The following is a 14,672-nucleotide window of genomic DNA, read 5'->3' as shown; positions in this document are numbered from 1 at the left end:
TAAAGTACACTCGATTCATCGTTATTACTCTGAAGTTAGCTTTTTTTTATCATTATTGACTGTTTCACTTCATTTCTCTGCAGCCAAGCAAACAGTTCAGTCCACTGGCTGCGGATGCGAGTCGGACATTGCTGATTTCCTTTTTGTGGATCCTGAAGAGCGCTGATCAAACTCTCATTACAAAATGGGCTTTAGATCTTCCTGTGTCCCAGCTCAACAAGATCTTAGACCTGCTCTACCTCTGCGTTTCCTGCTTTGAGTACAGGGTAAGGATAGCAGTTGCACTGCTGTATGAATTGTAGAGTGTACCGTTACACATTTAACTATACATCTGTGTTTTAAATCAAAATAGGAAGCTGTACTGGGATGCATAAATTTGTTTATTTATTTTCCAGAAGTGCCAGATCTCAGCATCTAAATAGAGAAAAGACAAGTTAATGTTTTCACTTGAGATCCTTTGTTGAGGACTTGCTGTGCATTTGCAGCATTTTTTTTATCATTAATTCAGATTTCTGGCATTTTTTAACATTTTTACCTGTGTGCTGAGATAAATGTTCGTATGGCATATTTACACTTTTATAAATTGACTACATCCAACATGTCAACTACTATTTTCAGAAAACACATCTATCCTGACTTGGCATGTACACATTGCCTGCATAGAATCCACTCTCTTGCATACCCATTTCAGTGGTTTATACCTATACTCATGTAGGTATACATGAGTATACCTGTGCACACTGCCTGTGCACACGCCTGTCCAGAAGCCTGTCCAGAAGAGTGTCCTGACTCGCACATGCCTACTCAAATGTCCATGCTCATGCAGACTCAAATTAGTGTGTACTCTCACAAATACCTAATCTAGTGCCTGCGCTCACACTTAGCAAGAGCAATGTTAACTTTCACACATACCTCAATGAATGTTCATGTTCATGTACGCTTCATCCAGTCTCTATGATCATGCAACAGTATTCTTTTAAAATTTGCCAGTAAATACTATACCGATTAACAACAGTTGGGCTATCTGCTCCACCAAGCAGCTTCAGATAAGTTCAGCGCATAAGCCCTCCAAAATACAGGCATACTAAAGCGCGTCTAGAAGAAGTGCTTCTGTGAAATGCAGGAATCACGCAGCGAAGTTGAAAATTAGCTCTGATGTCTCTACACATCAGTTATAGTTTTTACATCTTTTTACTGTAAACGACATTGGATATTAATAAAGTAACTTAAATTGCATTGTTTTTACTCTTGCAGCAGATACAAAGCCCTGTGTCAAAGAGACTTGTAATACTTGTGTAGTAAGGAATTTTACTACTTAAGCTAATTGTCACTTAAGCTAATAGAAACATAGAAACATAGAAACTTACAGCGCAGAAGGAGGCCATTTCGGCCCACCGTGTCCGCGCCGGCCGACAAAGAGCTGCACGACCCTTGGTCAGCAGCCCTAAAGGTTACATATAAACCTATGAACAATGACAGAAAGGCAAAGAGCACCCAGCCCAACCAGTCCTCCTCACACAATTGCGACACCCCTTATACTGAAACATTCTACACTCCACCCCAACCGGAGCCATGTGATTTCCTGGGAGAGGCAAAAACCAGATAAAAACCCAGGCCAATTTAGGGAGGAAAAATCTGGGAAAATTCCTCTCCCACCCATCCAGGCGATCGACACTAGTCCTGGAGATCACCCTGGTTGTATTCTATTCCCTGCAGTACTTACCATTATATCTGCACCATACAACAAAAGGTCATCAGTCTAATCCCAATTACCAGCTCTAGGTCTCTAGTGCCCATCCAACAATCTCTTAAATGTGGTGAGGGTTTCTGCATCCACCACTCTTCCAGGCAATGAGTTCTAGATCCCCACAACTCTCTGAGTAAAGAAACCCCCCCTCAAATCCCTTCTAAACCTTCCACTGACCACCTTAAAACTATGCCCCCTCGTAATAGACCCCTTCTCCAATGGAAATAGACCCTTACTATCCACTATGTCCAGGCCCCTCAACATTTTGTACACCTCTATGAGGTCTCATAGAAACACAGAAACATAGAAAATAGGTGCAGGAGTAGGCCATTCGGTCCTTCGAGCCTGCACCACCATTCAATAAGATCATGGCTGATCATTCACCTCAGCACCCCTTTCCTGCTTTCTCTCCAAACCCCTTGATCCCTTTAGACGTAAGGGCCATATCTAACTCCCTCTTAAATATATCCAATGAACTGGCATCAACAACTCTCTGTGGTAGAGAATTCCTCTCAATCTCCTCTGTTCCAATGAGAACAAACCCAGCCTATCCAATCTGTCCTCATAACTAAGATTTTCCATTCCAGGCAGCATCCTGGTAAATCACCTCTGCACCCTCTCTAGTGCAATCACGTCCTTCCTATAATACGGCGACCAGAACTGCACGCAGTATTCCAGCTGTGGCCTAACCAAAGTATTATACAATTTAAGCATAACCTCCCTGCTCTTATATTCTATGCCTCGGCCAATAAAAGCAAGCATTCTATATGCCTTCTTCACCACCTTATCCACCTGGCCTGCAACTTTCAGGGATCTATGGACAAGCACTCCAAGGTCCCTTTGTTCATCTACACTTTTAAGTTGCCTATCGCTTAATGTGTATACCCTTTCCTTATTAGCCCTCCCAAGGTGCATCACCTCACACTTCTCTGAATTAAATTCCATTTGCCACTGCTCTGCCCACCTGACCAGTAGATTGATATCCTCCTGTAGCTCATGACTTTCCTCTTCATTATCAACCACACAGCCAATTTTTGTGTTGTCTGAAAACTTCTTAATCATACTCCCTATATTCAAATCTAAATCATTGATATATACCACAAAAAGCAAGGGACCCAGTACTGAGCCCTGCAGAACCCCACCGGCAACATCCTTCCAGTCACAAAAACATCCATCAATCAGTACCCTTTGCTTCCTATCTCCAAGCCAATTTTAGATCCAGCTTGCCACTTTGCCCTGTATCCCATGGGCTTTAACCTTCATGACCAGTCTACCATGTGGGACCTTCTGAAAAGCCTTGCTAAAGTCCATATATACTACATCGTATGTACTACCCTCATCGACCCTCTTAGTTACCTCCTCAAACAATTCAATCAGGTTAGTCAAACACGATTTTCCTTTAACAAATCCATGCTGACTGTCCCTAATACTTTCCAAATACAGATTTATCCTGTCTTTCAGGATTTTTTCCAATAATTTTCCCACCACTGAGGTCAGGCTGACAGGCCTGTAATTACTTGGCTATCCTTTTCTTAAACAAGGGTACTACATTAGCAATCTTTCAATCCTCCGGCACCATGCCCAGATACAAAGAGGACTGGAAAATAATGGTCAAGACTTCTGCTATTTCCTCTTTTACTTCACTCAACAGCCTGGAATGCAGTTCATCCAGGCCTGGGGTCTTATCTACTTTCAAAGCTGCTAAACCCCTTAATACTGCCTCTCTCACTATATTTATTTCATCCAGAATATCACACTCCTCCTCGATAGCAGTATCTGCATTACCCCTTTCCTTTGTGAAAACAGATGCAAAGTATTCATTAAGAACCCTACCAACATCTTCCGCCTCCACACAAAGATTACCCTCATGGTCTCTAATAGGCCCTACCCTTTCTTTGATACCCTCTTACTCTTACTATATTTAAAGAACATCTTAGAGTTTTCCTTAATTTTACTGGCCAAGAATTTCTCGTGCCCTCTCTTAGCATTCCTAATGTCCTTTTTAATTTTGTCTCTTAACTTTCTATAGTCCTCTGAAGATTCTAAAGTATTTAGTCATTGGTATATGACATAAGCATCCCTTTTTTTCTTAATCCTCCCTTTAAGTCCTTAGATATCCAGGGGGCTCTAGAATTATTTTTCCCAGCCTTTTTCGCCTTCCGGATCTCCTCCTTGAATGCCTCTCTCTGTTCCGACACTGATTTACCCGCAAGTAACTGTTTCCAGTCCACTGTGGCCAAATCACTCTTCAACTTAGCAAAATTAGCTTTTCCCCAGTTCGGAACTTTTATTCCAGGCTTATTCTTGTACTTATCCATAAGCAACTTGAATCTGACTGAATTATGGTCACTGGCACCCAAGTGCTCCCCCACTAATACCCCTTCAACCTGCCCAGCTTCATTCCCCAAAACTAAATCCAAGACCGCCCCCTCTCGTGTTGGGCCTGCTACATACTGTATAAAAAAATTCTCTTGAATGCATTTCAAGAATTCTGCACCCTCTATACTCTTCGCACTAAATTTGTCCCAATCAATATTAGGTGCAACCCATCCGGTTTGTACAGGTCCCATCTCCCCCAGAAGCGGTCCCAATGCCTCAAGAATTTAAAGCCCTCCCTCCTACACCAACTTTCCAGCCACGTGTTCATTCTCTCTATCCTTCTATTCTTATACTCATTAGCAAATGGCACCGATAGTAACCCGGAGATTACTACTTTTGAGGTCCTACCCTTTAATTTTCTTCCTAGCTCCCTGAATTCTTCCTGTAGGACCTCATCCCTCATTTTACTTATATCGTTGGTCCCAATAAGGACTACGACCTCTAGCTCTTTACCCTCCGCCCCCCCCCCCCCCCGCCCCTGGATGCCCTGCGTCTGCTCTGTGACATCCTTTACCCTGGCACTGGGGAGGCACAAAACCATTCGTGAGTCACGTGTACGGCCATAGAAATGCCTGTCTGTTCCACTAACTATAGAATCACTAGGGCTCTTTTGTTCTTCGTCCCTCCCCTCCTGTGCAGCGGAGCCACCCGTGGTGCCTTGGAATTGGCTCTGGCTGCACTCCCCAGAGGCACCATCGTCCTTATCGATACTCAGAAGTGCACATCCTGCGGCATGTGGGAAGTCCTGGACGCTTTGCGCAGCCAAGACAACCTTGTGTGCAGGAGGTGTCTCCAGCTTCAACTGCTCGAGCTCCGCGTTTTGGAGCTGGAGCAGTGGGTGGAACCAATACGATGCATCCATGAGGCTGAGAGCTACGTGAATAGCACCTTTCAGGAGGTGGTCACTGTAGTGTATGTCGAAAGAGTCAGACTGAACACTGTGAGCTCAAAGTAAAGTGTGACCTTAGTCCTTTATTGCAGGTCTCCAGAGTGCCTCTCCAACCTGTGAAGCATTCTTAAATACCTGTGCTCCCAAGGGATTATGAGATCCCTTGGGAATCCAGGGAATGAGCCCTCTGGTGGCTGTACAGAGTATAAGTTCAGATACATAACAATCACCCCACAGCTTAAAGACGTGCAGGTAGAGGGGAAGTGGGTGACCGCCCAGACGTAGTCAGTTGAAAGCGAGATGGGCTCACGGGGGGACTCCTGTGCTTCCTGCCTAGCACACTTACTACATCTGGTGGTCACCCACTTCCCCTCTACCTGCACACCTTTAAGCTGCGGGGTGACCACCTCCTGAAACGTGCTATCCACATAATTCTCAGCCTCTCGGATGCATCGTATTGACTCCACCCGCTGCTCCAGCTCCAAAACACGGAGCGCAAGCAGTTGGAGACAACTCCTGCACACATGGTTGTCTAGACTGCGCAAAGTGTCCAGGACTTCCCACATGCCGCAGGATGTGCACTCCACGGGGCTGAGCTGCACTGCCATCCCTCTAGTTAGCCTTATCTAGTTTAAAATCTACTTAAAAAGAAATAGAGAAAAGAGAGCTACTCACCAACTCACCTCACCAACCTCCGAGGCTTCCGAACTCCCAACTCGCCGATCTCACAGGGCCTACCGACTCACCGACCTTACAGGGCCTACCGACTCATCGACCTCACAGGGCTTACTGACTCATCGACCTTACAGGGCTTACCGACTCGCCGACCTCAGGGCCTACCGACTCGCCGACCTCACAGGGCTTACCGACTTGCCGACCTCTGGGCCTCCCGACTTGCCGACCTCAGGGCCTACCGACTCGCCGACCTCACAGGGCTTACCAACTCGCCAACCTCAGGGCCTACCGACTCGCCAACCTCAGGGCCTTCCGACTCGCCGACCTCAGGGCCTACCGACTCACCGACATCAGGGCCTTCCGACTCGCCGACCTCAGGGCCTACCGACTCACCGACATCAGGGCCTTCCGACTCGCCAACCTCAGGGCCTTCCGACTCGCCGACCTCAGGGCCTACCGACTCGCCGACATCAGGGCCTTCCGACTCGCCGACCTCAGGGCCTACTGACTCACCGACCTCAGGGCCTTCCGACTCGCCAACCTCAGGGCCTTCCGACTCGCCGACCTCAGGGCCTACCAACTCACCGACATCAGGGCCTTCCGACTCGCCAACCTCAGGGCCTTCCGACTCGCCAACCTCAGGGCCTTCCGACTCACCGACCTCAGGGCCTTCCGACTCGCCAACCTCAGGGCCTTCCGACTCACCGACCTCAGGGCCTTCCGACTCACCGACCTCAGGGCCTTCCGACTCGCCAACCTCAGGGCCTACCGACTCGCCGACCTCAGGGCCTTCCGACTTGCCGACCTCAGGGCCTTCTGACTCGCTGATCTCAGGGCCTACCGACTCGCCAACCTCACAGCCTACCGACTCACCGACCTCAGGGCTTACCAACTCACCGACATCAGGGCCTTCCGACTCGCCAACCTCAGGGCCTTCTGACTCGCTGACCTCAGGGCCTACCGACTCGTCAACCTCACAGGGCCTACCGACTCGCCAACCTCACAGCCTACCGACTCGCCGACCTCAGGGCCTACCAACTCACCGACATCAGGGCCTTCCGACTTGCCAACCTCAGAGCCTTCTGACTCGCTGACCTCAGGGCCTACCGACTCGTCAACCTCACAGGACCTACCGACTCGCCGACCTCACAGCCTACCAACTCGCTGACCTCACAGGGCCTACCGACTCGCCGACCTCACAGCCTACCGACTCGCCGACCTCAGGGCCTTCTGACTCGCTGACCTCGGCCTACCGACTCGCCGACCTCACAGCCTACCGACTCGCCGACCTCACAGCCTACCGACTCGCCGACCTCAGGGTCTACCAACTCACCGACATCAGGGCCTTCTGACCCGCTGACCTCAGGGCCTACCGACTCGCCGACCTCACAGCCTACCGACTCACCGACATCAGGGCCTTCCGACTCGCCGACCTCAGGGCCTTCTGACCCGCTGACCTCAGGGCCTACCGACTCGTCAACCTCACAGGGCCTACCGACTCGCCGGCCTCACAGCCTACCGACTCGCCGACCTCAGGGCCTAGCAACTCACCGACATCAGGGCCTTCCGACTCGCCGACCTCAGGGCCTTCTGACTCGCTGACCTCAGGGCCTACCGACTCGTCAACCTCACAGGGCCTACCGACTCGCCGGCCTCACAGCCTACCGACTCGCCGACCTCAGGGCCTACCAACTCACCGACATCAGGGCCTTCTGACTCGCTGACCTCAGGGCCTACCGACTCGTCAACCTCACAGGGCCTACCGACTCGCCGACCTCACAGCCTACCGACTCGCTGACCTCACAGGGTGTACCAACTCGCCGATCTCAGGGCCTTCTGACTCGCTGACCTCAGGGCCTTCCGACTCGTCAACCTCACAGGGCCTACCGACTCGTCAACCTCACAGGGCCTACCGACTCGCCGACCTCACAGCCTACCGACTCGCTGACCTCAGAGCCTACCAACTCGTCAACCTCACAGGGCCTACCAACTCGTCAACCTCACAGGGCCTACCGACTCGCCGACCTCACAGCCTACCGACTCGCCGACCTCACAGCCTACCGACTCGCCGACCTCACAGCCTACCGACTCGCCGACCTCAGGGCCTTCTGACTCGCTGACCTCAGGGCCTACCGACTCGTCAACCTCACAGGGCCTACCGACTCGCCGACCTCACAGCCTACCGACTCGCCGACCTCACAGGGTGTACCAACTCGCCGACCTCACAGGGTGTACCAACTCGCCGACCTCAGGGCCTACCGACTTGCCGACCTCTGCGGCCTCCCGAAGTCACCAACCTCCCAAACTTGAACTCCCCCGGAACTCGGACTCTCTGACAATCCAAGGGCCAACATTCTGAGCACTTGAGCTGGGATAATACCCTGGTGACCTCCATTACTGACCTCAGCAAATATATGGCGTCAAGAAAAGGCCCCTTGAGTTGAAAGTAATTGGCAAGCGCCCACACCACTAGAGGTACTTCTAGGGTGCCCACCTTGGGAAGCAGGCCTCGGCCATGAGTTTTGTTGCCCACCCCTCCCCAAGAAATATTTTGCTGTTAACCCCAATGGTTGCATTAATAAATCACATTTTAAAAGTTGAAAATGCCAACTTTATTAGGGTCCAGGTCTTACTCTAGGCCTGGACCACCAGTTGATCCCATAGCCTCACTTGTGTCATCTGATAAACCAGGCTGATACTAGACTGGGTCCCTGAAGAGCTAGAGTCATGGGAACTCTTGACACATGAAGTACCCACTCCACCCCCACCCTGTACATCAATGCCATGTTTGGGGTGGGCGGAGGCTGCGCCTCCAACACATTATCATGGATACATCGATGCTAGGCTAGGACCCAGGCATATCTATGTCCTAACCTATCCGACCTATCTAGCATATTCCCACCAACATTAAAGTAAAAGTTTGGTGGAGGATCCATGGATTTTCAGTCCCGTATCATTTATCCTCCCAGTAAATGTCCAAAGGCATAAAATATTTATTAACATAATGTTGTAATGGCATCAATGTTTCCCCAAATTTCCTTACTGGCTGGACTGCTAATTACTACATGTCAGTATAGTATAGCCCATCTATTATTTGCATTGTAAGTTCATTGCCAACTTCAGAAAAAAAGATAGAAAGTGCTTGGTATAGAGAGAAATTACAGCATTTGGGCTATTGTTTTGGAAGAAACCAGTAATTTGCTTTTCTGTGTTTCAGGGCAAAGTAACTTCAGATAAAGTTAGCACACAAGCCCTCCAAAAAAGCAAGCATACTAAGGCACGTCTGGAAGAAGTGCTTCTGGGAAATGCAGGAGCCCGAGGAGAAATGATGAAGCGATGCCGTGGCCCAGGTAGAGCATTCACCTCCGTTTGTTGTCCGCAAGTAAAACAAATTCCTTTGCTTTAGGACAATCACTTACACATTTAGAAAAAAAAGTGCTGTCTAATTAAGTGAGCTACAAGTGGCACAGATAACTTCTTTTCAAATTCCATTCTTTATACTTGAATTTTTATCTATTAAAATGTGTTTACGTGCAGGGTAGTTAAATACCATTAATATTCCATTTTTGTGTAGAGACATAATTATTTGCAAGCGATGCCTTACACAGTCTTTTGATCTGATGAAGAAATTATCTGTGCAATTGTTCCTATATCTATTATGTATCTCTATTTATTAACCATATCGCATATATGAATTATGTTATGTGTATATTACAAAATCCTTCCAGTAAAAGCTGTTCTGAAATAGTCTTGACTCATGGAGCTGTGCAATCGGCCTGATTTATATTACAGCAAGAAGCAAACAGTGGTGTGTGCATAACCTTGCAGCAGCACAGTTGCTTGAAAATGTTGGTTATTACCTTAATTTATGTCTTCCAGACTTTCCCAGGGTGGGGAAGGTCAGTACAGACCAGTGATTGAAAGTCCACTGGTCTGTTTGAGCAGGTTGGTCACTCAGCCCACCAATGGCCAAGAAAAACCGTGGTTACTGCTGCTAGGAGCAACATTTACATTGTACTCTGGCACTACTGCATCTCAGTTGAGTCTGAGACTCTCAAAGCAATGTGTACTTTACAGAGCAACTGCAAAGTCAATACTGCTGCTGGCACAAGTGCCACTGGAGTATCATCACCTTGTGTGAAAGTGATAACAAGGCCTTTGTCCAATTTCAAGATTTAGATGATATCATTAACCACAAGAGTGAATATTGAGTGGCTTATAACTGTCATCTGAACCCTGAGACTAAAGGGGTGTGTGTATATGCTACCCTAGCAGGGAGCACAGGTTGCAGCACTGATTCTCTGGCTCACTGTCTCTGCACGTGCAGCACACCAGGAGCAGCAAAGCATCTCAGAATCGCCTGTTGTATTTTCTGCCTTAAAGTCAATCCCAGTTTGAGTTAACTATTTATACAGTTTCTGTGCCTCACACCGCAAAACATTCAGTGAAGTCAACAGTGACTTATTTCTAAGACTGAGGTTATTTATTTATTATATTTGTTGTAGGAAATGAAAGAAACATTGGAATAATTGAAAACCTGCGTTGGAGAAAAGATCAAACACAGTGGCGACAGGGCAATGAGAGACTCGAAAAGTATGTACACGAATTTGAAGATTTATCAATATAGAATCATAGAATGATACAGCACAGAAGGGTGCCATTCGGACAATCATGCCTGTGCTGGCTCTTTGGTAGAGCTATCCAATTAGTCCCACTCCCCTGCTCTTTCCCCATAGCCCTGTAATTTTTTTCCTTTTGAGTATTTATCCAATTCTCTTTTGAATCTTACTATTAAATCTGCTTCCATCACCCTTTCAGGCAGTGCATTCCAGATCACAACAACTCGCTGTATCAAAAAATGATTCCTCATATCGCCTCTGGTTCTTTTACCAAGCACCTTAACTCTGTGTCCTCTCGTTATCGATCCTTCTGCCACTGGAAATAGTTTCTCCTTATTTAATCTATCAAAAGCATTCATGACTTTGAACACCTCTATCAAATCTCCTCTTAACCTTCTCTGCTCTAAGTAGAACAACCCTAGCTTCTCCAGACTCTCCAATGAACTAAAGTCCCTCATCCCTGGCACCATTCTAGTAAAGTTCCTCTACACCCTCTCTAAGGCCTTGACATCCTTCCTAAAATGTGGTGCTCACAATATTGAACACAATACTCCAGCTGAGGCCTAACCAGTATTTTATAAAGGTTTAGTAACTTCCTTGTTTTTGTTCTCTATTCTTCTATTGATAAAACCAATGATCCCATATGCTTTTTTAATAGCCTTCTCAAATTGTCCTGCTACCATCAAAGATTTATGTATATACACACCCAAGTCTCTCTGTTCCTGCACCTCCCTTATTGTATCATTTAGTTCATATTCCCTCTCCTCCGACATTCTTCCGACAAAAATGTAACACTTCACACATCTCTGCATAAAATTTCATCTGCCATGTCTGCCCATTTCACTAATCTGCCTATATCCTCCTGAAGCCTGTTGCTATACCCCTCACTGTTTACTACATTACCGAGTTTCACGTCATCAGAAAACTTTGAAATTATGCCCTGTATACCAAAGTTAAGGTCATCAGTACACATTAAAAAAAGCAGTGGTTCTAATACTGGTCCATGCGGAAAACCACTTTATACCTCCCTCCAGTCTGAAAAACAACCAGTCACCACTACTCTCTACTGCCACTGTCCCTTTTTGCTAACAACTCTATTTTGTGGTACTTTGTCAAACACCTTTTGATAGTCCATATACACAACATCAACTGCAGTACCCTGATCAACCCTCTTTATTACTTAATCAAAGAACTCAATCAAGGGAGAAAAATGTGATTTACCTTTAACAAATGCATGCTGACTTACATTTATTAACCCATACTTTTCCAAATGCCAATTAATTTTGTCCTGGATTATTATCTCTAAAAGTTGCCCCAGCTCCGACATTAGACTGACTTTTTTATTATTCATTCACGGGATGTGGGCATCATAGAATCATCTAAATTTACAGCACAGATGGAGGCCATTCAGCCCATCATATCTACACCGGTCAAGAAAAGAGCTATCCAGCCTAATCCCACTTACCAGCTCTTGGTCCATAGCCTTTCAGCTTATGGCACTTCAGGTACATATCCAGGTACTTTTTAAATGTGATGAGAGTTCCACAACTCCCCTCTAATCCTTGTACCAATTACTTTAAATCTATACCCACTGGTTAATCACCTCTCTGCGAAGGGAAATATGTACTTCTATCCACTCTATCTAGGCCCCTCATAATTTCATACACCTCAATTTAACTCTCCCCTCAGCTTCCTCTGTTACAAAGAAAACAACCCCAGCCTATCCAATTTTTATTCATAGCTAAAATTCTCCAGTCCTGTCAACATCCTCTTAAATCTCCACTGTACCCTCTTAGTGCAATCACATCTTTCCTGTAATGTGGTGACCAGAACTGTATGCAGTACTCTAGATGTGGCCTAACTAGTGTTTTATACAGTTCTAGCATAACCTCTCTGCTCTTATATTCTATGCCTCAGCTAATCACCTTATCAATTTTCTCCCACCCTCAGAGATCTGTGGACATGCACTCCATGTCCCGCTGTTCCTTAACATTTCTCAGTTTCCGGCCATTTATTGTGCATTTCCTTGCCTTATTAGCCCTCTGCAAATGCATTACTTCACACTTCTCCGGATTGAATTCCATTTGACACTGTTCTGCCCACCTGACCAGTATATTGATATCTTCCTGCAGTCCGCCACTTTTTTCTTCATTATCAACCACACAATCAATTTTTGTATCATCTGCAAACTTTTTAATCATGCCCTCTACATTGAAGTCTAAATCATTAATATATACCACAAAAAAGCAAGGAACATCGTACTAAGCCCTGTGGAACCCCACTGGAAACAGCCTTCCAGTCACAAAAACATCCATCGACCATTGCTTCCTACCACTGCGCCATTTCTGGATCCAACTTGTCACTTTCACTTGGATCCTATGGACTTTTCCTTTTTTACCAACTTGCAATGTGGGACCTTGTCAAAGGCCTAGCTAAAATCTATGATGACTACATCAAATGCACCATCTTCATCGACCCTCCTCATTACCTCCTCAAAAAATTCAATCAAGTTAGTTAGATATGACCTTCCCTTAACAAATCCATATTGACTGTCCTTGATTAATCAGAGATTTTCTAAATGTTAATTTATCCTGTCTCTCAGAATTTTTTTCCAATAATGTTCCCACCACTGAGGTTAGGCTAACTGTCCTGTATTTACTCAGTCTATCCCTTTCTCCCTTTTTAAACAATGGCACAATGTTAGCAGTCCTCCAGTCTTCTGGCACCATGCCTGTTGCCGGCGCTGGCAAGGCTGCAATTTATTGCCCATCCCTAATTGCCCTTGAACTGCCTTCTTAATATTACAGTCCCTGTGGTGAAGGTACTCTCACAGTGCTGTTAGGTAAGAAGTTCCAAGATTTTGATCCAACGGCTGAAGGAATGGCGATATATTTCCAAGTCAGGATGGTGTGTGACTTGGAGGGGAACTTGGAGGTGGTGGTGTTCCTATGCACTTTGTCCTTCTAGGTTGTAGAGGTCACAGGTTTGGGAGGTGCTATCAAAGAAGCCTTGGCAAGTTGTTGCATCTTGTAGATGCTACCCACTGCAGACACGGTGCACTGGTGATGGAGTGGGTGAATGTTTAAAGTGGTAGGGTGCCAATCAAGCGAGTAGTAAAACATCCCACGGCGCTTCACAGGAGTATTATAGGACAAAAAATTTGACACCGAGCTACATAAGGAGAAATTAGGGCAGCTGACAAAAAGCTTGGTCAAAGAGGTAGGTTTTAAGGAACATCTTAAAGCAGGAAACAGAGGTAGATTGGCAGAGAAGTTTAGACAGGGAATTTCAGAGCTTAGGCAAGAGAAGGCACGGCCACAAATAATTGAGCAATTATAATCAGGGAAGCTCAAGAGGACAAAATTAGAGGAGCGCAGATATCTCGGGGAGTTGTGGGGCTGAAGGAGATTACAGAGAAGGGGAGGGGCAAGGCCATGGAGGAATTTGAAAACAAGGATGGGAATTTTGAAATCGAGACATTGCTTAACCTGGAGCCAATGTAGGTCAGCGAGCACAGGGATAATGGGTGAATTGGTGCAAGTTAGGACAGCTGAGGTTTGGATGAGCTCAAGTTTACATGGGGTAGAACGTGGGAGGCCAGCCAGGAGTGCATTGGAATAGTCAAATCTGGAGATAACAAAGGCATGGATGAGGGTTTTAGCAGCAGATGAACTGAGGCAAGGGCGGAGACGGGCGATGTTACGAAGGTGAAGATAGGTGGTCTTAGTTATGCTGTGCAGATATGTCGGCGGAAGCTCATTTCAGGGTCAAATATGACACCAAGGATACGAACAGTGTGGTTCAGCATCAGACAGATGTTGGGGAGAGGGATGGAATCAGTGGCTATGGAACGGAGTTTGCGGCGGGGACCGAAAACAATGGCTTCAGTCTTCCCAATATTCAATTGGAGAAAACATCTGCTCATCCAGACTGGACATCAGATAAGCAGTCTGACAATTTAGAGACCATGGAGGGTCAAGAGAAGTGGTGGTGAGGTAGAGCCAGGTATTATCAGCGTACATGTTGAAACTGACACTGTGTCTTCAGATGATGTCGTCACGGGGCAACATGTAGATGAGAAATAGGAGGGGGCCAAGGATAGACTTTTGGGTGACACCAGAGGTAACGATGCGGGAGTGGGAAGAGAAGCCATTGCAAGTGATTCTCTGGCTACGATTAGATAGATAAGAATGGAACCAAGCGAGTGCAGTTCCACCCAGCTGGATGACGGCGGAGAGACTTTGGAGAAGGATAGAGTGGTCAACCATGTCAAAGGCAGCAGACAAGTCAAGAAGGGTGAGGAGGGAAAGTTTCCCTTTATTACAGTCACAAAGGATGCCATTTGTGACTTTGATGAGAGCCA

At 46.6% G+C, this 14,672-nt stretch overlaps 1 protein-coding gene across 7 annotated transcripts in view; it reads left to right on the top strand.

Annotated features, from left to right (window-relative positions):
* dock8 (dedicator of cytokinesis 8) overlaps positions 1 to 14,672 on the top strand; it is a 464,486-nt gene that overhangs the window by 384,118 nt on the left and 65,696 nt on the right. For all 7 annotated transcript variants that reach the window (XM_070881523.1, XM_070881482.1, XM_070881473.1 and 4 more), the window contains 3 exons: positions 84 to 266; positions 8,908 to 9,040; positions 10,196 to 10,283. In XM_070881523.1, the coding sequence (XP_070737624.1) occupies positions 84 to 266; positions 8,908 to 9,040; positions 10,196 to 10,283 (404 nt within the window). The remainder of the gene's footprint in view (positions 1 to 83; positions 267 to 8,907; positions 9,041 to 10,195; positions 10,284 to 14,672) is intronic.

The sequence above is a fragment of the Pristiophorus japonicus genome, chromosome 1 (genome assembly GCF_044704955.1).
Source record: "Pristiophorus japonicus isolate sPriJap1 chromosome 1, sPriJap1.hap1, whole genome shotgun sequence".
NCBI classification, from domain to species: Eukaryota; Metazoa; Chordata; class Chondrichthyes; family Pristiophoridae; genus Pristiophorus; species Pristiophorus japonicus.
This window is presented reverse-complemented; position numbering and strand designations above follow the sequence as displayed.